Source organism: Kogia breviceps, chromosome 3 (assembly GCF_026419965.1).
Source record: "Kogia breviceps isolate mKogBre1 chromosome 3, mKogBre1 haplotype 1, whole genome shotgun sequence".
NCBI classification, from domain to species: Eukaryota; Metazoa; Chordata; class Mammalia; order Artiodactyla; family Physeteridae; genus Kogia; species Kogia breviceps.
The window spans coordinates 60,258,514-60,283,111 of record NC_081312.1 but is presented as its reverse complement, the minus strand read 5'-3'; the positions used below and the strand labels follow the sequence as shown (position 1 = coordinate 60,283,111).

Genomic DNA, 24,598 nt, shown 5'->3' with positions numbered 1-24,598 from the left:
GGCAGATTCTTAACCACTGAGCCATCAGGAAGTCCTTAAATACATAGACGTGTTGATTCATCCAAAGGAGTTGGATATGTCCATGAAATAAGGGAGCAATAGGTATAATGACAGTTCTTTGTGAACACCAGATTATTCCATGATGAGGCAGTGCTTAGAAGAGGCAGTGTCTGGAACGATTAGGGAAGGAGAGAAGGAAGAAAGAAAAGCAGCCATTTTCTTTCTCATCAACCACAGCAGTTTGCCTCAGCAACCAAGAATGGAGATGACAAAGCCAAACTAAAGCAGTACAAGGGTTTAAGAACTATTTAGTACTGGCATACTGAAGTACTTTTTTCATCCAGTAGAGGAATTTTTAAAAATAAGAAGTTCCTATAGTCTATAAATTAAGTTTTACAATATCAATAACGTACTCTAAATGCATAATACACTTGGATTTTGTGCTAAACAGTCTGTTGTTTGCTTTTAAGCTTATATTTTGGCATAGTGAGTTAAAAAAATTAAAACCCTCCAAATTATTCTGCCTATAGGTTTTATGATATAGTCTCAAATTTAAGCTTTGCTGCATTAGAATACAATAGGAGCTAACATGATTATACACATTATAAGGATTACTGCAGTTTATTTAACACTAAAGGTTTTCATGCTTCATGAACAATAAAATGTTACAGTGATCACTTTTTAATGCTTTATTCATTGATTAAAAGAATATACATTTAACATAAACCATACAACAACATCAGTCATCAGGTCAAACATTCAGCTGGTTTCCTTACAGTTTCTGTCAGGAGTTATTTTATCTGATCACATTTATAAGATAAAATCTCACCACATCTGGCATTTACACACACTGTGCCAGTGGATTCACACTACTGATGTACATATAAAATCCGCATGGTATGTGCTCACTGGAGACAAAACAGTGCACACCTGTCAAAAGGTCATTTTAATATAAGATGGTAAAACCATTTGTAAAATACATATAAACTTTTTCCATAAATAGAATCATATCTGGACATTTGTTGCATAAATTGTGTTTCCAAAGCTTACACTAGAGCAGCCAGGTCTCAGCACTGCTGGGCACCCACGTTGGCTACTTACTTTATTATTGCAGACTGTCCTTTAACATTAAATGCACAACATTCGTACCACTTAAAACTGGGGTCAGGTGGAAGTCTCACAGAGACCACGTCTGTACCGCGGTTGCCCTGAAACAGTTAAATCGGCTTTTAAAGCCTCTCAGATATAACAAGGTTTTAAAACATACTTCATGGAATGTTCTTCATGTATCATAGCAGCTCATACCTGTGATAGAACAAGCTTTCAGTTTTTCCTTTCTTTCCTTTACATTCACTATTCACAGTGAAACAGGTGCATGGTTTTTTTTTCTTTTTTTGTTTGTTTTTTTTTTTTTTTTCAGAGTTCTGAGGTTGCTGACTGAGCCACAGCACAGCTGTGTACCACAGGTCGAAATTCGACCTTAAATATTACAATCTAGCAGTATCTGGCTGGCCAGAGTGGGCCAGCCCCTGCCAGCATGTGGGCACTTCTTCAGTTAAATCTATTCTTTGGCAGCTGACACGCGCGCTGACAGAGAAAAATCCAGTGACTTGTTGCTAGGGATTTCACGACTAATGTTTTGTTTGCAAGCATGTGTGTTTACAAACTCTGTGTTTGGATATTCATTTAGGAGGTTTTACCCTGGAATATTATTTCTTTCTTCCTCCACTATTTGAAATCTTGGCTAAAAAGCTAACTTGAATGTATGATGTAATTGATGAATTAAATTATGTCAGACATAGTTTAAAAATATCCAATAATTTGAGTATTTGTGTTGATGTAAATGCATTTTAAAAAGGATTAAGCAATGTTCTAACCTAGTACTATACAAAATTGAGAATGGTAATTGGTGATATCAACTATTATATATGTAATGAAAGTTAAAGTCTTGGCTTTTCTGTTAACGATAACTCATTTGGGATTGTATTATCCTCCCTCCTTCCATTTCAAAGAAAAATTAATGAAATGCTATCACACAACGAATGAATGCAGTGCATTGCATACAAATCCACCAGGCTATGGATATATATCTATATACGTATAAAAATATTTTGGCTCCTGAGCTCTGACACACAAAGAATAAAAACATCAAAAGGCAGAGTAACTCAGTGAAAAAATAAAGTTAGCCAGCAACCTCAGACAACCTTCGGTTGTATATTCTTAAGGTTTGGTAACAAGTCCATTAACCGTGAAAGCCCTATACATTGTCACTTTGAACTTCTAAACCAATACCTGACTACGTTCTTTGATCAAGAAGTAGAATATATATATATATAATTCTATAAAGCTAATACTGATTAAACACAGCACAAAGGGATTAATTCACACTACTGAAAAAAAAAACATAATAGGACCCTACTTGCATATGTAACCACAGGAATTGTACACTTAAAAAAAGCTAAATGTCTTCGCTGAAGCTTTGCATCTCTCTGTAAAAATGACGATTTGGTTCAGTGAAGACACTGAGTGATTCGATGTCCATGATCGCGTGCCAAGGTTGACCTAGGCCCAGGGATACCTGCTCAATTAGGTTATGTACTGGATCCACATCCTGGTCGGCCAGTTCACCTTGGTCAAAATCAATGCTTTCTTCAGTGACTTCAAGTACTTTTAGATCACAGCCACGAAGACGAGCAATGGCAATGAGGTTGTGTGCCCACACTGTGTAACCTTAAAAATAAGCAGAGAAGCACTGTCATTTCCTTGCATTTTATTTTGTCTGTTTTATAAGTTAGCCTTTTCCACAAATTTGTATCTCACTTACCACTTTGGGGGTCCTTTGCCTTTAAAAATATGCTGAAATTTGGAAGGAAGTATGATTGCTTAGCTCAGGGAAAAAAAGACTAGAAGCTTGATACTGTCTCCAAGAATATTACTATGACTGGTGAACAGATAGGTGCTATAATCATATTCTGATATCATTTCAGTTAGTAAAACTGAAGACGTTTAAAGTTTAAAGTATCATTTTATAGCTTCTGACAGTGTTGTATCAAAAAACAAAGTTTTATTTCATATGTATGTATCTATTAACAATACATAGGGGACTTCCCTGGTGGCATAGTGGTTGAGAATCTGCCTGCCAATGCAGGGGACATGGGTTGAAGCCCTGGTCCAGGAGGATCCCAAATGCCGCAGAGCAACTAAGCCCATGTGCCACAACTACTGAGCCTGTGCTCTAGAGCCCGCGAGCCACAACTACTGAGCCCATGAGCCACAGCTACTGAGCCCGTGCGCCTAGAGCCCATGCTCAGCAACAAGAGAAACCACTGCAATGAGAAGACCGTGCACCGCAATGAAGAGTAGCCCCTGCTTGCTGCAACTAAAGAAAGCCCATGCACAGCAACGAAGACCCAATGCAGCCAAAACTAAATAAATAAAATAAATAAAAATTAAAAAAACAAAACAATACATAGTAAACTGGTATTTTTCATTAGTAAAAGTCATCTCCTATGGTGCTTCACAGTCCAAAGTTATAAAGTGATACTTTAAAGATAAACTGTTAATTGTCAGTAGCAAATATGTAAAGTATAAAACAGTTACGGGAATGATAGGTACTAACTTTAGAAAAGTGGTTACCTCTGGAAAGGAATAAAGTCAAATAGATGGAGGAGCTTTAGCTGTAGCTAACATTTTACTTCTTAATAAAAGAAAAAACCTTTTGGAATTTGGACCTGTTACCGAGGCTGCTGTCACCATGTTCCTGTCTGCGGTCACCTTTGCCAAGACCAAGTCAAAAACAATTCTGGTGAAAATGTTGAGCCAAGCTGGAACAGGTTTTTCCTTCAACACTAAGAGAAGCCGACTGCAGAAGAATCTGACTCTCCTGCATTATGATCCAGTAGTGGAAAAAAAAAAAGTCCTCTTTGTGGAACAGAAAAAAATACACTCCCTCTAAACAATGGATTGAAAATGAATTTGATTTATAAATGAGAAGACTGAGGGTGGGATACTGATTCAGAAATTCTGCAGCGTGTAATGAAAGAAGAGGAAATGGCATGGAATCACTGCCTCCTGTGATTTGAAGGCCATTGTGAAGGAAAAGAATGCAGTGAAAGAAAGTTCTTCATATTAGGACATATATCATTGCATCACATTTATTTATCTTTCTGGATATTTTTACAGCCCTTAATAAAAATATTAAAATAGCCTGTAAAAAAAAAGAAAAAGAAAAAAGAAAAGAAAAAAGCTTTAGGGAATTCTCTGGTGGTGCAGTGGTAAAGGTTTAAAAAGACTGGCTTAAATTAATTTTAAATAACCTGCCATTTCTTCATCCTATTAAAAAAAATCCTAATTTACTTATTACCTTCAATATTGATCTATTCTTTGCTATTACCTCTGATGACTGGCCAAATTATAAAACAAAACTTGAAAAGCAAGATATACTCCCACTCAAATGCAGCTAAAAGATTAATTCAAAAATAATGAAACATAGATAATAAAGTATGTTTAAGATGTTCACAGAGACTTCCTATTTTGTATTCTGTAAATGTCTTATAAGTTACAGAAAGGAAGTAATATGTTCTTCTAACTTGTAAGAAGAGGAATGCTCTCCAAATGAAAACAGTTCACAGTAAGATGACAGGCCCACCAGTAAGAAAAGAACATATCCCAGCCAAGAGAACCATCATTTAAAAAATACTGTACAAATTAACATGTTGATACCTAAAATACAGAAGGTGAGGCAGTGAGCATGAAAGAAATCATACCTTCTTCTTCCTTCTGTGATATATTTTTAAGAGCTCTTATGATTAGAGAAAGAAATATATCTACTGCAGGTGGATATGTATGTATATTTTCTTAGATAATTTCAAATGCCATTTCTGTGAATACCATCAATCACATGGTAAAAGAAAAAAGTAACATGAGAGCTGGAACAAAATACTACACTTAGGGTAAAATATGACTTTCCACTTGTAAAAGTGGTATATCTTATACACGTTAAAAAGTATAAAAATCTGTATATCAACTTGTTAATAAGAGTTCTTGACAGTATAAATGCCAGTGTTATCTTTTTACTGGTATAAAATGTTTTAGGTGTAATATCAATATCAAATTATAGTGAACAAAAATCACCTACCATGAATTGCCAGAAGAGAGAGCTTTGTGCACCTCCATGCTAATAAAACCAACGGATCTTCATTTCGGTTGTCACTAAGATCTGGAAAACCAGACGTGTCAATCACATCATTCATTAATATAAAATGAGTGAGGAACTTGTCATACTGCCTAGATATAAGATCAACAATAGCTCCTGAAACACAAGTGATGTAGCTGTCAAAATGAATCCTCTCTAGTGGTATACTGGGTTTCAGAATCTTTAACATATCTTCACTCTTGATATCAAAAGCCATTATATAGACCCGGAGGTTGGTGCTCTTTCTTGACAAGGCTTTCCAATGCTCATCATTTGGCATGTTGTCCAGAGACTTGTGCATCACAGAAACATTGTGGACCAGGAGAGAAAGTCGCTGCAAAGGCACATGGTTATTATCGGTTAAGACTCTTGCCATCTCAGCTGTAAAGTCACAGAAATCCAGGGCAAGTGAGCGTAGATTCATGAATTGCTCCAGTTCTACTGCAGTGATAAGGGTGCTGTTACCAGGAATATTGTTGTCCAGTAAACTCAGGTGCTCCATGGTGTTGGCAATAGAGTTTGAGAGAGATGACAGTGATGTTGGGGTTACTATTTCCAGCATAAACCCACAAGACAGCCACTTCAGTTGCCTACTATTACTAAGTATTTCTTCAAACAGCTGCTGAATTCTGTAAGGAAAACACATGCCACACGATCCTGTTAAGACTTAGCTCTAATCTTTAACACTGATTTTTTTTTTAACACTGATTTTTGAAAATAGGGAATTAAATGGCATACAATGTTGAGATCCATTTTCTCTCATTAGTTAATTTCTGTTCAACTCACAAGTAATATTATCATTAAAATTCACATAAAATATAATGAATACGAAGTATTAAACAGATATATTAAACATATAGAAATATGTTCTTCAAGTAAAGGAGCATTTTACACCAGTATGGCAGAAAAGACTCATGATTTACAATTTATGTTATAGCAAAGACAAGTAGAGTAATAACAGTCTTAAATAGCAATAATTACCCAGTCAATTCTTTGATATGTCTGAACGATTTATGACATGAAATGGCATGTATTGATCACTGGATTTCACAGTTAAGACATTTCCAGGGTAGATGTTCTTTTCAGAAACAAGTATCATTACTCTTCTGATTGTATCTTCTAATTTTTCAGAAAAAAAACTGAAATTGTTATTAATATGAGTCCCTTTCCACTAACTATATAACTTACTGTTTAATTTTTTTGCCATCAGGGTCCACCTTGCTGAGGTATGTATTTGACAAACTTCCTTGCTGCTGTAGAACGCTTATGTCTCCAAAAAGGCTAAACTTCTGGAGGTTCCTACAAGAAAAGTAATTTAAAGTAATTGTCTAAATAATTAACATAAAAATATAAATGTTAAAAAAAATATGCAGAAGGGATATTCTAGAGATGTTTCTATCTTATAACTTAGAATCCAATATTCTAGAGATGTTTCTATCTTATAATTTAGAATCCAATTAAGTACTTTCAGATTGCTTTTGACATACAATGAAAAGCAATGTGATACAAGAGAAATAGCATAAGCTTTAAAGAATGAGGCATAACAATTAGTTCAGAAACTCAATGTTTTAGTGACCAGGGAAAAGTCTTCTTAAAGTCTCTGGGACTCAATTCTTTATCAGTAATAATACTAGCTACCTTAAAGGTTTAGGGATGAATAAATAACAAAATGACACGTGAAAGAACTATTTAAGCTCTAAGTTTTATATATATGTTAAATGTAATATAAAATTTCCCCAAACCAGTTAACTTAGTGTGTTAAATGCTCAAGGGTGGGGCACTGCCCCAGAGATATCGTCTCAGTAAGAAATTTCTTTAACTAAAATCTAGAGAACCTTCCCCAGTTTTATGACCAAATGTATAGCTTATCAAAAAAAAAACTGTGTAAAAATCTTTCAATTTTAGTAACTAGCTACAAAACATATTTTTCTAACAGTAAAATTCTAAATAAAGTAGGAGAAAATTGATTACAGGATAAAGATTAAAAATTCCTAAATGCTAATAATAATGGTTAAATAACAAAAATTCAACTGAGTAAATTTAAAGATCAAATTGGTTATTAAAAGATTCATGAATCGGGCAGCATCCTATATAGCAAACAGAAAGGAGCTCTGCAGAGCTGTAGAAAAGGAAAGGCTTTTAAAGGTGGAAAGGGGGCAGAAAAAGTAAATCATTAGCAAATAATGCACTGTTGCAGGCAATGGTCACCCTCCTAAAGGGAACTGAAGGGCCTATAGGGAAGATTACCTTACTAATGCTGACCAGGTTGACTGATTACATTCCTGGGGTAGACTGAAACTGCAATTGTGCTAGGTATTAAGTCTTAGTTTGGTGACACAGGGTTTAGCATAAGTGACTCCATTTTGGGTCTGCTGTTTCCTTTTTAACATAACCACTAGAGATTACGTCTGTAACACAGAAGTTTGGGATAACTTTAATAAGAAATGTATAATCCACAAGAGTGACAAAAGAAGATTTAAGTAAACGAAAGATAACACTTCTTGATAGTATGTCACATTTTCCCAAATTAACAGCCTTAGTTTCACTTAAAAAACCTGATGATTCTAAAACTTAGCTTGAAGAATAATCATTAATTCATTTATTCATTCAACCAAGTTTTCTCTGAGGGCCTACTAAATACCAGGCACTGTGTGCTCCATCAGAGACATGACGGGGATCAAGAGCTGTGAAGGACAAGCACATGGTGTCACATCTTAATGGGGGTATCTGACGCTGTGTAAGTCAGAAAAGGCTTCCCTAAATAAACTGATGAAAAATGGGACCTGAAGGAAATGTGGGAGCTAACCAGGAGAAGGGGCATGAGGAGAGCTGTTGTAGGGAAAAGGAAAAGCATATGCAGAGCCCCTGAAGTTGAAAGGAACAAAGTGAGCTTGAGACACTCAAGGAAAGGAATCTAGAATACAGAGAGCGTGAACATAAAGTGAAATGAGGTTGTAGAGGTAGACTGGGTTATATGCTAAATAAAAATTTCTGGTTTTTTGCCTTCAAGATAATGAGATGCCCCCAAATGATTTTAAGCAGGAAATAATAATGATTAAATTTGTGTCTGGAAAATACTGCTGTAGCACTGGTATAGCCTGGCAGGAGGCAGAGTCTAAGTGGGGAGACTGGTTAAGAGAGTATTTTAGTAATAGAGATAAAAAATGGTATCTTGAACTGGATTTTTAGTGGTAGAGGTGAAGGAAAAAGGACAGTCTCAAAACTATATTTAGTTACTAAAATGGACAGAAAAGGTCCTGGATTAGCTATAGAGGGGTGAGGGAGAGAGAAGTCAAGAATAACTCCTAGAATTTTGAGGTTGTGGAACTGCATAGCTGGCAGAGCTTTTCATTCAAAGATTCATAGAAATGAATCAGAAATTAATTAGGGTTTTGGGTGGCTTACGGGGTGGAGGTGAGGTGGTAGAATAGTTAGATTATGAGCTCTATTTTGCACATGTTGAGCTTGAGTGCCTTTAAGATAGTCAAGTTAAGATGTCAAGTAGGCTTTTCCAGTTCTAGAGCTGAGCAGTTACCTGGATGATAATTGAAGTCATGGATGGGGGGAACAGGGCTTAGGAAAAGAGCATAAATGAGAAGAAAAGTAGGCAAAAATTTAAGTTATGAGGAATTCCAATAATTAGAGAAGGATGAGGCTCAGAAGAAGAGGTTAGAAGTTGGAGAAAAGCCAGAAATATGGAAGTCACAGAAACCAAGGGGTAAGTATTTTACAGAGAATAAAGTGATCAACAGCAGAGTCATGAGGTCTCGTAAGATGAGGACTAGACATGTCCCTTTGGCTTAGCAACATGGTGATCAGAATGGAAGTTGTTTTGTACAGTGTGATGAGAAGAGGTCAGATTGGATATTTAGAAATAAAGATAGTGGATACAAATATTTTAAAAAATATTCTATGAAAAGGAATAACAGAAGGGACTAGAGAATATATAAAAGCCTCCAGATGAGAGGCAAAGGTAGAGGAGAATGGATGTGGCTCTTGATTAGCAAGATAAGGAAGGATGAAGGACTTTCATACCAGATAGTGAAGCGTACTATGTGGCCAACAATATCAAAATCAGTATTGGTATTAGCAGAAAAACAAGAAGACAAGTAAATAGAATAGAACAGATAGCTAAAAATAGACCCTGTTACATGAAAGACTTTAATAAATGATAAAGAAGGTACTACAAATCAATAGGGAACGGCATATTTAATAAATGGCATTGGGATAAGTGATTAGCAGTTTTGGAGAAAAATCAAATTAGAGCCAATTCTGACTCAATAGACCAAAATAATTTGCACAGATATTATTACATACTAAAAAGTCAAGGTAAAACCATACATGAAAAGTACATGAAAATGTAATGAATTTTAATCTAATTTCTGAGATAAGGCTTTCTAAGCCTAGAAATAATAGAATAAATCAGAAAGGAAGAGGTAAAATTTTGACTATATATAAATAAAATCCTTGATGTTTAATAGTATACTAAAAATGGCAAACCAACATAATGAGAAAAAAATTTGTAACAAATGCTACAGTCATTATTTAAGATATAAAAGGACTCCACATAAATCAAGAACAAAAGCATTAAGAATCATACTGGTAAATGGGAAAAGGTTATAAAATAACCAATGTAGAACATGTCAAGGAAAATATTAGAAGGATTGCTAATGGAAAAAATCTAATATTTTGACTTTAAAAAAACTTTAATCACTCTAAAACACCTAATAAACTTTCCATGTGATTACCAAAGAAACTGTATTCTTAAAAACATTTCAAAGGAAGACACCTACCTAAATCTTTTTTCCCATTTAAAAAAAGGTTATAAAACTGTTCCTGAGAGCATGGCTACCATATCAGACTCTAAAGGTACACTGCTATATATATAATTATGACTGCTTTTAAAGTATTTTCCCTTTTACCCTTTCTTTATTCTGAAGTTGCCACATCCATAAATTATAAAGAGGTTGATTTGCTTCTCAGAGCAGAGGTTGATAACCTCTTCTAGAAAGGAAAATTTAAGACCTTGTATCTAAAAGAATATTTATTTTTGGAGAACAAGTTTTTACATAAAGTAGAAAATAAAGATATCACATTCGATTTCTAATAATATTCAGAGAGTCCTAAACAAGTCACACAATCTTAGTATTTTTCTCTTTCCAACCCAGTTTCCATTAATTATCACTGTATAACCATAACACTGTCCTTTGTGGTATTAAAACACATGTGTGAGACGCTTTTCTTCCAGAAAGGATTAAACAGCTACAAGAACTGCCTTCCCACTGTAAACAACAAGAAAAGTGGACAAAATATGTAACACAACTGTTTTCACACACTGGACAATAAACAATATAGGACTGTGATCACTGAAGGATGGAATAAAATGAGATGAGCACTATGACTGCCTCAGATAATGGCCTGGAAAGGGTTTCCAAGCTGCTAGCTGTGGCTCTGTCATATATGGCCTTTATTGTGTTGAGGTATGTTCCCTCTATGCCCACTTTCTGGAGAGTTTTTTTTTTTTTTTCTTTCATAAATGAATGTTGAATTTTATCAAAACCTTTTCCTGCATCTACTGAGATGATCATATGGTTTTTATTCTTCAATTTGTTAATGTGGTGTATGACACCAATTGATTTGTGGATATTGAAAAATCCTTGCATCCCTGGGACAAATCCCACTTGATCACGGTGTACGATACTTTTAATGTATTGTTGGAGTTATTTTGCTATTGTTTTGTTGAGGATTTTTGCATCTATGTTCATCAGTGATATTGGCCTGTAGTTCTCTTTTCTTGTGTGATACCTTTGTCTGATTTTGGTATTATGGTGATGGTGGCCTCATAGAATGAGTTTGGAAGAGTTCCTTCCTCTGCAATTTTTTGGAATAGTTTCAGAGGATGGGTGTTAACTCTTCTCTAAATGTTTGGTAGAATTCACTTGTGAGGCCATCTGGTCCTGGAATTTTGTTTGTTGAGGGTCTTTAAATTACTGAATCAGTTTCAATACTGGTAATTGGTCTGTTCATATTTTCTATTTCTTCCTGGTTCAGTTGGGAGATTGTACCTTTCTAAGAATTAATGAATTCAGTAAAGTTGTACAATACAAAATTAATATAGAGAAATCTGATGCATTTCTATACACCAACAATGAAATAGCAGAAAGAGAAATTAAGGAAACAATAACATTTACCATCACATGAAAAAAAAAAAAAAAACTTAGGAATAAACCTACCTAAGGAGTCAAAAGGCACTACTCTGAAAACTACAAGGAGCTGTTGAAATAAACTGAAGATGACACAAACAGATGGAAAGATATACTGTGTCCTTGGACTGGAAGAATTAACATGATTAAAATGATCATACTACCCAAGGCAATCTATAGATTCAGTGCAATCTGTGTCAAACTACTCATGGCATTTTTCACAGAACTAGAACAAAAAATTTTTAAATTTGTATGGAAACACAAAAGACTCTGAATAGCCAAAGCAATCTTGAGGAAGAAGAACAGGGCTGGAGCAATCAGGCTCCCTGACTTCAGACTATACTACAAAGCTACAGTAAACAAAACAGTATAGTGCTGGCACAAAAACAGAAATATAGATCAATGGAACATGACAGACAGTCCAGAGATAAACCCACACCCCTGTGGTCACCTAACTGATGACAAAGGAGGCAAGAATATACAATGGAGAAAAGACAAGTCTTTTCAGTAAGCGGTGCTGGGAAAAATGGACAGCTAAATGTAAAAGAATGAAATTAGATCATTCTCTAATACCGTATACAAAAATAAACTCAAAATGGATTAAAGACCTACATGTAAGACTGGATACTATAAAACTCTTAGAGGAGAATGTAGGCAGAACACTCTTTGACATAAATTGCAGCAATATTTTTTGGATCCATCTCCTAGAAAAATGGAAATAAAAACAAAAATGGGGCCTAATTAAACTCAAAAGCTTTTGCAAAGCAAAGGAAACTATAAATAAAATGAAAAGACAACCCACAGAATGGGAGAAAATTTTTGCAAATAATGCGACCCATGAGGGTTTAATTTCCAAAATATGCAAACAGCTCATACAGCTCAATATCAAAAAGGCAACAATCCAATCAAAAAATGGGCAGAAGACCTAAATAGACATTTCTCCAAAGAAGACATACAGATGGCTAAGGGGCACATGAAAAGATGCTCAATATCGCTAATTATTAGAGAAATGCAAATCAAAACTACAATGAGGTACCACCTCACACCGGCCAGAATGGCCATCATTAAAAAATCTACAAATAATAAATGCTGGAGAGGGTGTTGAGAAAAAGGAACCCTCCTACACTGTTGGTGGGAATGTAAATAGGTACAACCACTATGGAGAACAGTATGGAGATTACTTTAAAAAACTAAAAATAGAGCTACCATATGATCCAACAATCCCACTCCTGGGCATATATCCGGAGAAAAACCTTACTTTGAAAAGATACATGCACCCCAGTGTTCACTGCAGCACTATTTACAATAGCCAAGACATGGGAGGAATCTAAATGTCCATTGACAGATTAATAGATAAAGAAGATGTAGTATATATATACAATGGAGTATTACTCAGGCATAAAAAAAGAATGAAATAATGCCATTTGCAGCAACATGGATGGACCTAAAGATTATTATATGAAATGAAGTATGATGATATCACTCATATGTGGAATCCAATTAAAAAATGATACAAAAGAACTTATTTACAGAACAGAAACTGACTCAGATTTGAAACCAAACTTATGGTTACCAAAGGGGAAACATTGGGCAGAAGGATAAATTAGGGGCTTGGGATTTACATACACAATTACACATAAAATAGATAACCAATAAAGACCTATTCTATAGTATAGGGAACTCTACTCAATGTCCTGTAATAACCTATATAAATAAAGACTCTGAAATGAATATATGTATATATATAACTGAATCACTTTGCTGTACACCTGAAATTAACACATTGTAAATCAACTACACTCTGATAAAAATTTTTTAAGAAATATAAAAAAATACCCCCCCAATATTACATAAATAAATACATCCAAATGATACAAAAACAAGGATTTATAGGCTCTTAAGCTGAAGTCCATCCTCGAAACTGTTGGCAAAACATTGTATTTATGTGCACTTTCTGGAGAAGGATCACTAGCTATCATCAGCTCCTCAAAGATTAACCAAAAAAGATCAGGAACCATTGACCTAGGCCTACAGTCCTATGCGGATGTTAAAAAACACAACAGTAAAACAACAAAAACAACAAAAACTCTAGACTTACATACATGACCCGTCCACACTTAAAACGTAATACTAACCACATTTACGAATGTATACCCCGTCTCACAACTGCCAAGTTCTAAGAGCTACTTCTCTCTGTAAGTTAAGAAAGAACAAACAGCCATTGGCTAATGACAGAGATTACTATAAAGATTAACACAAAAGTAGTAAAAGGAGAGGCAAAATTTAAGTACTTTTATGTTAGGAGCAATACCTAATTTATTTTGGGCCTAGAGTGTTTGTCAGTTTTGTTGGCAAGCCTTCAAATTCTAAGAAAAAGACTTTTCTATCAGAAATGCTACTTTTTAATCAACCTAAGTCAAAGCTGTCAAAAACCAAAACCGAAACAAAAACCCATAAATTACATGGAGTTTCCCCATTTCTGGTGAAAGTTAAAATGCTTCACTTTGGACATTCTTAAAGAACTTTGCTATGTATACAGTGTTTAATCATCCTCAAAAAATTCTAGCCCAACCTTTTCTTCACAAAAGTGCTAGACTGTCTGTCTGCTCAGTTAACCTCTCAAAGAAAATAAGGTCTCTTAGTTACTTCCCTGCTGGCGCAGTGGTTAAGAGTCCAACTGCCAATGCAGGGGAAAATGGGTTCAAGCCCTGGTCCAGAAAGATCCCACACGCTGCGGAGCAACTAAGCCCGTGTGCCACAACCACTGAGCCTGCACTCTAGAGGCTGTGAGCCACAACTAGTGAGCCCGCATGCCACAACTATTGAAGCCTGCGCGCCTAGAGCCTGTGCTCTGCAACAAGAGAAGCCACTGCAATGAAAAGCCCACATACTGCAACAAAGAGTAGCCCCTGCTCACCACAACCAGAGAAAGCCGGTGAGCAGCAACAAAGACCAAACAATAAATAAATAAATAGGCCTTTTAAATTTGGCACTTTTTTTTGGTACTGTTCATACTAGCTCCCAGGGTGATTTCAATTTAGGATTCTCTAAGGATAATTTATATTTCTAGGCTGTATTTTCCTGTAAAACCTACATAAATACCAAGTAAAACTCTAAGCAAATGGGCAAATTTCATTTACTTTGTTGGATTCTTTCACAGATAACCTGGTATAAGATTAATTTAATAATGGAAGTCTTGTTTCCTATTTTCTTTTTTTTTAAGATTTTTTTTGAAGTGGACCATTTTTAAAGTCTTTATTGAATTTGTTACAATATTGCTTCTGTTTTATGTTTTGGTTTTTTGGCCGTGAGGCATGTGGGATCTTAGCTCCCCAACCAGGGACCAAACCCTCATCCCCTGAATTGGAAGGTGAAGTCCTAACCACTGGACTGCCAGGGAAGTCTCTCTATTTTCTTTTTAATGAAGAACCTTCTTGCTTCTGAGTCAGAAGCCCTTCGCATATGAAAATAATTATAAATGTAAAGGAGTACTGCTGAAATAGAGGGTAATTTGTTTCAGATTCAAGTTGGGAAGTGGGTGGAAAGCATATGGAATTTATAAATTTCTTTTGTCTATTAAGAATGCAGGCTAGTTAAATCCTGGTATTTTAAAATCCCGTATTTTCTTCAAATAAAACCAAGATAATTCTCATGTCATAGACTAATACACAAAGTTGACTGCGATATAAACAATATCAAGGCTAATCATGCTTTGGTATGCTAAGTTTAATTCTCTGAAAACAAACTATCAGAAGATGCTTTATTGGTCTAATCATCTTTTAGAGAAGATGATTAAAACATACATACACATGATTTAAACATACATACACATCTTTTTTTATTTTTAAAGTAATTTTAGATTCACGGCAAAATTGCAGAAAGTACAGATTTCTCACGTTTATACCCCCTACTTCCATACACATATAACCTCCCATTATCAACATCCCCCACCAAAGTGGTATATTTGTTACAATTGATGAATTTACACTTTAACATCAATATTATCCAAAGCCCATAGTTCACATTACAGTTCACTCTCCATGCTGTACCTTCTATGAGTTTGGACAAATGCAAAATGACATGTATGCATCACTACAGTATCATTCAGAAAAGCTTCACCACCCTAAAAAATCCTCTGTGCTCCACCTAGTCCTCCCTCTATTCCCTCTAGCCCTTGGCAACTACTGATATTTTTACTGTCTCCATAGTTTTGTCTTTTCCAGAATGTTATATAGTTGGAACCATTCAGTATATATCCTTTTTAGACTGGCTTCTTTCACTTGCTAATATGCATTTAAGTTTCCTCCATGTCTTTTCATGGCTTGATAGGTCTTTTTTTTTTTTCTAGTGCTGAATATTTCACTGCTGGACATACCATATTATTTATCCATTCACCTACTTAAGGGCATCTTGGATGTTTCCAAGTTTTGGCAATTATAAACAAAGCTGCTATAAACATCTGTGTGCTGGGTTTTGTGTGGACAAAAAAAGTTTTTAACTCCTTTGGGTAGGAGCATGATTTTTGGATCATATGGTAGGAGGAGAATTAGTGGTGTAAGAAACTGCCGAACTGTCTTTCAAAGTGGCTATACCATTTTGCATTCCCACAAACAGTGAATGAGTGTTCCTGTTGCTCCACATGCTCATCAGCATTTGATGTCGTCAGTGTTCTGGATTTTGGTCATTCTAATAGGTGTGTAGTGGCATCTCGTTTTAATTTGACATATGATGTGGAGCACCTTTTCACATGCTTATTTGCCAATTATATATCTTCTTTGATGAGATGTCTATTAAGGTCTTTGGCCCACTTTCTAATAGGGTTGTTTGCTTTATTATTATTGAACTTTAGGAGCTCTCTGTACATTTTGGACAATAGCCCTTTAACACATGTCTTTTATGAATATTTTCTCCCAGTCTGTGGGTTTTCATTCCATTGACAGTGTCTTTCAGAGACTGAAATTTTTAATTTTTTTTTTTTTTTTTTTTTTTGGTGGTACACAGGCCTCTCACTGTTGTGGCCTCTCCCACTGCGGAGCACAGGCTCCGGACGCACAGGCTCAGCGGCCATGGCTTATGGGCCCAGCCACTCTGCGGCATGTGGGATCTTCCCGGGCCGGGGCACAAACCCGTGTCCCCTGCATCGGCAGGTGGATTCTCAACCACTGCGCCACCCTGAAATTTTTAATTTTAATGAAGTCCAGCTTATCAATTCTTCTTTTCATGGATCATCCCTTTGCTATTGTATCAAAAAAGTTATCACCAAGTCCTAGATCATCTAAGTTTTCTCCTGTTATCTTCTAGGAGTTGTTTTGTGTTTTACACTTAAGTCTGTGATCCTAAGTTGAGCTAATTATCATGAAAGGTATAAAGTCTGTGTCTTCTCTTTTTCCCCCCCAATGTGGATGTCCAATTGTTCCAACACTATTTGTTGAAAAGACTATATTTCTCTATTATATTGCCTTTGCTCCTTTGTCAAAGATGAGTTGACTTTATGTGTGTCTACTTCTGGGCTTTCTATTCTGTTCCACCTATTTATCTAGACTTTCGTCAATTCCACAGTCTTGATTAGTACAGTTTACAGTAAGTCTTCAAGTCAGGTAGTCTCAGTCCTCTGACTTTGTTCTTCTCCTTCAGTATTGTCTTGGCTATTCTAGATCTTTTGCTTCTTCTTATAAACTTTAAAATAAGTTGTCATATATACACACATATGTACGTATACAACATATATACGATACCCTTAAATTTTTTTTCTTTACCATGTTATCCAGGAATGAAATTGCTGGATCATATCATAGTTCTATTTTTAATTTTTTGAGGAACCTCCATACTGTTTTCCGTAGTGGCCCCATCAATTTACAATCCCACCAACAGTGCATGGAGTGTTCCCTTTTCTCCATATCCTCGCCAATACTTGTTATTGTTGCCTTTTTGATAAGAGCCATTTTGACAAGTGTGAGGTGATATCTCATCGTGGTTTTGATTTGTATTTACCTGATGATTAGTGACGCTGAACATTTTTCATGTACCTGTTGGTCATCTGTATGTCTTCTTTGGAAAAATGTCTGTTCTGCTCCTCTGTCCATTTTATAATTGGGTTGTTTGTTTTTCTGATGTTGAGTTTTATGAATTCTTTGTATATTTTGGATATTAACCTCATATGGGATATCTCATTTGTGAATATCTTCTCCTATTTAGTTGGCAGCCTTTATGTTTTGCTGATAGTTTCCTTTGTTGTGCAAAAGCTTTTTAGTTTGATGTAGTCCCATTTGTTTATTTCTGCTTTTATTTCCCTTGCCTGAGGAAACATGCAAAAAAATATTGCTAAGATTGATATCAAAGAGCATACTGCCTATGTTTTCTTCTAGACTTTTTATGGTTTCAGGTCTTACATTTAAGTCTTTAATCCATTTTCAGTTTACTTTTGTATATGGTGTGAAAAAATAGTTCAGTTTGATTCTTTTGCATGTAGCTGTCCAGTTTTCCCAACACTGAAGAGGCTGTCTTTATACGTGTTCCCATTGTATATTCTTAGCTTCTTTGTTGTAGGTTAGTTGATCATATAAGTGTGGGCTCATTTCTGAGCTTTCTGGTTTGTTCCATTGATCTATGTGTCTGTTTTTGCGCCAGTACCATACTGTTTTGAGTACTGTAGCTTTGTAGTATAGTTTGAAACCAAAGTGTGTGATACTTCCAGCTTTGTTCTTCTTTCTCAAGAATGCCTTGGCTATTCGGTGTCTTGTATTTCCATACAAATTTTAGAACTATTTATTCTAGTCCTGTGAAAAATGTAATTGGTATTTTGATAATGATTGCACTGAATCTGTAAATTGCTTTGGGTAGCATGGTAACAATACTGATTCTTCCAGTCTATGAGCATGGTATATTTTTCTCTTTGTGTCATTTTTCAGTGTTTTTCATCAATGTCTTATAGTTTTTGGAATACAGGTCTTTCACCTCCTTGGTTAGATTTATTCCTAGTTATTTCATTTTTTCTGATGTGATGGTAAATGGAATTGTTCTCTTAATTTCACTTTCTGATAGTTCATTGTTGGTATATAAAAAAGTAACATATTTCCACACATTAATTTTGTATCCTGCAACTTTACTGAATTCATTGATGAGTTCTAATAGGTTTCGGTGGTGTCTTTAGGATTTTCTATGTATAGTATCATGTCATCTGCAAACAGTGAGTTTTACTTCTTCTTTTCCAGCTTGGATTCCTTTCATTTATTTTTCTTGTCTGACTGCTGTGGCTAGGACTTTGAATATTATGCTGAATAAAAGTGGTGAGACTGGGCATCCTTGTCTTAGACAAGAAAAAGAAATGAAAGGATTTGTTAATGTATTGTATCACATTGATTGATATATGGATAATGAACCATTCTTGCATCCCTAGGATAAATCCCACTTGATCACGGTGTATGATCCTTTTAATGTATTGTTGAATTCAGTTTGCTAATATTTTGTTGAGGACTTTTGCATCTCTGTTGATCAGTGATCAACACAGAAATTTGAAAATTACTGTGGCCTGTAATTTTCTTTTCTTGTGGTGTCATTTTCTGGTTTTGGTATCAGGGTGGTGTCTTTTTCTGACTTTGGTATCAGGATGTTGCTGCCCTCATAGAATGGGTTTGGAAGTGTTCCTTCCTCTGCAATTTTTTGGAACAGTTTGAGAGCACAGGTGTTAACTCTTTTCTAAACATTTGGTAGAATTCACCTGTGAAGCCATCTGGTCCTGGACTTTTGTTTATTGGCTGTTTTTTAAAAAAATGAAATTCAGTTTCATTACTAGTCATTGGTCTGTTCATATTTTCTATTTCTTCCTGGTTCAGTATTGGGAGAGCACACATATATAGGAATTTGTCCTTTTCTTCTAGCTTGTCCACTTTGTTGGTGTATAGCTGTTTGTAGTAATCTCTTAGGATCCTTGTATTTCTGTAGTGTTTGGTTGTAACTTCTCCTTTTTCATTTCTGATTTTATTGATTTGGGCCCTCTCTCTTTTTTCTTGCTGAGTCTGGCTAAAGGTTTATCAATTTTATTTATCTTTTCAAAGAACCAGCTCTTAGTTTCATTGATCTTTTATATTGTTTTTTCAGTCTCTATTTCATTTATTTCTGCTCTGACCTTTATTATTTCTTTCCTTTTACTAACTTTAGGTTTTGTTTTTTCTTCTTTTTCTAGTTTCTTTGGGTGTAAGTTTAGGTTGTTTGAGATTTTTCTTTTTTTTTTTGTGGTACGTGGGCCTCTCACTGTTGTGGCCTCTCCCGTTGCAGAGCACAGGCTCCGGACACGCAGGCTCAGCAGCCATGGCTCATGGGCCCAGCCGCTCTGCGGCATGTGGGATCCTCCCAGACCAGGGCATGAACCTGTGTCTCCTGCATCGGCAGGCAGACTCTCAACCACTGTGCCACCAGGGAAACCCGAGATTTTTCTTGATGAGTCTGGCTAAAGGTTTATTCAAAACCACATATATATTATTTTTCCAATTTTGTAAAAGGATGTTTCACATTTTACTAGAATTACCTCTGGTGAATTTTTACTTTAGATGAGCTTTACATAGTTTTCACCTTCATAAGAGCTTAATTCACATCAAAATCTTTAAAAAAAAAATTAATGCCCTGCATGTTAGTAAAATTTAACAAGTTAATATAAGGAGACTGTCTGGAAGATCTCTGTTTTAGTTCCAGGTATACAATACTGAGTTCTTTCCTGCACAATGTCCACAACATGCCTTTGCTCAAAAGGCAGGTAACAAAAACATACTGGGAAAAGAGTTCAGTTGGTTAGAAATATTTTCTTTCATCTTAATTCTTCAAATCAACTTAGCTCTGTTCCTATGGTAATATTAATAGGATACAACCTACTTAATAGTCCCTTTGCAAATCCTAAGATGTGATGTGAAAGAGCACAAAATCATAAACAGTGTCTGATAATCAATCTTTCTAATACTATTGCAAAAAGAGAATGAGCTTCTTCAACCTAACTGCATTCTTCTTTAATCCTATTGTTAAAAGTCATCAGTTCCGGATTCAGAGTGAAGTCAGATTGTTAAGCACTTGTAATTTAGAAAATTAGTCTACAGACTGCTCTCCTACTCTTTGCTCATTCAATTATCAAAATATGTATTATGTGCCAATTACATGAAAAGTTATTGTGATTAAGTTACAAATGTCTATGAGTTTAGACTCTTGCAGTGGAAATAAAGGTTTTAAAAAGACTAATTTAAAAAAATCAGGTGAGAGTAAAGAATTATCAACAACTTTGTTAAGTGTATTAATGCCACTGTGGTTATATATAAAAATGTCCATAATTTTCAGAATTTTATATTGAAGTGTGCAGTGTAAAATGACATCTATATCTTGGATTTCCTCTCAAATACTTTAGTACAGATAAAAAAAAGCAAACGTGGGAAAAATCTTTAAATACTGAATCTGGGTGATAGGTTCATTGTCTAGTTTTTGTGTGTGTTCAAAAATTTCATTAAAAAATTAGAAAAAAAAGGCAGTCATTTCTCTAATTGTGTAAATGGCAAGCTCACTTAACTACTCTGTGTCTCAGTTTCACCATCCTTAAAATAGAGATAATACTGCTGCCTACCACATATGGTTGTTCAATACTGCTGTTTCTTTGGGAGAACTAGTTTAGGATTTTAAGGACCATCAAGAACACATCCACTCAGCTCTCTGCAGTACTGGCAATATGACTGGACCTTACCCAGCCCCATGAACATGGTGGTGACTCTACTAGGACTTTGGTATGGAGAAGGTGGGTGGCTTGAGAAGGTGGATCTAAGATACAGAAGATCAAAGTCTCTTGCCTCAGCTGAAGCCTTTCTTCTTTGCCTTGAACCAAAGTTGCTTTTTTGAGGTTTCTAAGAATGAGATTCTTTTTGGAAGTTACCAGCAACATCTGAGTAACAAACCAGGTTAAAAGGTAGCTCAAGTGTGGCCCCTGTTTCCTGCTTTTTCCTTGTCCACTTAAGAGATGTAATAGAAGAGTACACAATATGAGTTTCTGGAGAGAAAAACAGATTTACCTGACCTAGCATTAACAGTGATAAGACCAGTGATTTGGGACAAAGGAAGGGAAAAAGCCTTGTGCAGAGTACCACTTGCTTATTCTTTTCCACTTAGTCCTACCATCTTGAACCCACAGCCCATATGTGGGCCAGACTTAGGCAAATTCCAAGGAGTAATGGGTTCACATGAAGCAGGAAAGTGAGGGAGGAGAAGAGGAGAAAAAAAAAAAATCCAAATGACTGCAGTAAGGAAGGCCAAGAAGTTTCTGAGGAAATTCAACAAACTGATTCTAATTTAGGTAAGGCCTATATGAACCGGGCACTGCTTGAAAGTATTTGGTGGTAAAGGAGCTAAATATCAAAGATAAGCCATGCTTTCAGAAAATAAACTGTGTCCAAAGCCTAGGTATTTCGTTTTTCTTTTTTCTTCTTCTTTTTTAAACACAAAAGGAAAACAAAATGAATAAAAACAGCCAAAGGAAATATCTTTATAGACATATTTAGGGAGTAGCAATTAAAAGAGCACTGTAATGTTAGCTGAACAATTGTATCTAATTTTTCATACTTACATTCTACTTCTAGAAGGCCTCCAGATAAAAATAAATACAGAATCAGACTATTTATCACTTCCACTGCTCCCACCCTGGTCCATGCCACCATCATGTCTTCTCTGAGTTACTGCAATAGCCTCATAACCAGCTCATTGCTTCTACCCTTGTCCTGCTACAAACTATTCCCCAAAAAGCAGCTAGAATATTCCTTTTGAACTATTAGATGATGTCACTCCTTGTCGCAAACCCCTTGCATGGCTCCTCATGTCAGTTAGAGTCAAAGTTTTTATAAAAGCTCAACAAAGGCCTACTGATTTCCATATCACCTCTCCCTCTTACTTGGCTGACCTTTTCTACATCTCATTGGTTCTATGCTGTTTTACTTCACCATGCCAGTCATAGTCCCACTGCAGAGCCACTCCTCCACTTATTGCTACTTCTCCCAGGAATCACTTTCTAGAGAGAGAGAGACACACATGGCTTAGTCCCTCCCTTCCTTCAAATACTACTTCAGCAGTTAAGACCTTCCTTAAATTCTCCATTTTACACAGCAACACTCCTTCCCACCTCCACCATTCCCATCTCCCTTCACTGGTTCATTTTGTGTCATAGCATGTATTACCAACTGTAGTACTATATATTTTATTTATTTGTCTTGTTTTCCCACTAGAATAAGCTCTATGATGGCACGGCTTTTTAATTAATGCTGTATCCCCAGTCACTAGAACAAGGCCTGGCATTCAATAAATATGTTGAATAGTTTATTTACCTTAATTCATGACAAAAACTAGGGGCTTTTTATCTATACCTCACACATCATGGATTTATAGTGTAGATCAGTTTTCAGGTACATGATACATTAGGAATACTTCTAAAATAACATACTTGCTCAGAAAAGTGAAAATTCTCTTCTCAAGACCTGTGATTTGCACTTATCTTTTCAACCATAATTTTTATACACAGTATATTAATATACATACTTAAGTTGTATGAAAAACATACAACTTAAAAAACTGGATAACCTAGAAGAAATGGCTAAGTTTCTAGAAACACAGAGCCTGCCAAAATTGAGCCAAGAAGAAACATAATTTGAACAGACTGATCACTAAAAGTGAACATAGAACCTGTAATAAAAAAAAAAAAAAAACTCCCTGCAAACAAGTCCAGGACCAGACAGCTTCACTGGAGAATTCTACCAAACATACAAATAAGAACTTATACCTGTCCTTCTCAAACTATTTCACAAGATTGAAGAGAAGGGAACACTCCCAAGTTCATTCTATGAAGCCACCATCACCCTGATACCAAAACCAAACAAAGACACTCCTAAAAAAGATTACAGGCCAGTATCTTTGATGAATATAGATGCAAAAATTCTCAAATAGCAAACCAAATCCAACAACACATAAAAAGGATCATACACCATGATCAAGTTGGATTCATTCCAGGGTCACACGGACGGTTCAGCGTATGCACATCTATCAACGTGATACACCGCATTAGCAAAAGGAAAGACAAAAACTACATGATCATCTCAATAGATGCAGAAAAAGCATTTGAAAAAATTCAACACATTCATGATAAAAAAACTCTCACCAAAATGGGTATACAGGGAACTTATCTCAACATAGTAAACACCATTTACAACAAACCCACAGCCAACATAACACTCGACAGTGAAAAGCTGAAGGCCTTTCCATTAAATTCAAGAATAAGACAAGGATGCTCACTCTCACCATTTCTATTTAATACTGTACTAGAAGTCTTAGTGACAGAAGTCAGACAGGAAAAAGAAACAGAAGGTATCCAAATTGGAAGAGAAGAGGTAAAACTGTCACTATTTGCAGGTGACAAGATACTCTACATAGAGAACCCTAAAGTCTCCATACAAGAACTATCAGAATAAGTGAATTCATAAAGGTAGCAGGATACAAGATTAATTTACAGAAATCTGTTGCATTCCTTTACACAATGAAATATCAGAAAGAGAAAGTAAAAAAAGTCCCATTTAAAATTGTGACCAAAAAAACCCTAGGAATAAGCCTAATCAAGGAGGTGAAAGACTTATACACTGAAAACTACAAAACACTGATAAAGGAAACTGAAGTTGCTTAAAAGAAATGGAAAGGTATCTCATGCTCTTGGGTTGGAAGACTTAATATTGTTAAAATGGCCACAGTATCCAAAGCAATCTACAGATTTAACGTGATTCCTATCAAAATACCCATGACATTTTTCACGGAACTAGAAACAAATAATCCTAAAATTTTTATGGAACTACAGAAGACCCAGAATTGCCAGAGCAATCCTGAGGGAACAGAACAAAGCTAGAGGGATAACCCTTCCAGACTTCAGACAATACCACAAAGCTACAGTAATCAAAACACAATGGCAGTGACACAAAAACAGACATACAGATCAATGGAACAGAATAGAGAGCCCAGAAATAAACCCACGCACCTATGGCCAATTAATCTATGACAAAGGAGGCAAGAATATACAGTGGAGAAAAGACAGACTCTTCAATAAGTGGTGTTGGGAAAGCTGGACAGCTACATGTAAATCAATGAAGTTAGAAAACTCCCTCACACCATACACAAAAATAAACTCAGAATGGTTTAAAGACATAAG

The 24,598-nt window shown here is 35.6% G+C and overlaps 1 protein-coding gene and 1 pseudogene across 1 annotated transcript in view; one reads left to right on the top strand and one right to left on the bottom strand.

Annotated features, from left to right (window-relative positions):
* Positions 1–674: 674 nt before the first annotated feature.
* Positions 675–24,598, bottom strand: part of FBXO33 (F-box protein 33) — a 32,253-nt gene continuing 8,329 nt past the window's right edge. Inside the window, exons 2-4 of the mRNA XM_059059129.2 lie at positions 6,383–6,493; positions 5,138–5,823; positions 675–2,730 (exon numbers count right to left, since the gene is read on the bottom strand). Coding sequence (XP_058915112.1) covers positions 2,459–2,730; positions 5,138–5,823; positions 6,383–6,493 — 1,069 coding nt within the window. The 3' untranslated portion in view covers positions 675–2,458. The remainder of the gene's footprint in view (positions 2,731–5,137; positions 5,824–6,382; positions 6,494–24,598) is intronic.
* Positions 3,726–4,221, top strand: LOC131753606 (large ribosomal subunit protein bL33m pseudogene; annotated as a pseudogene).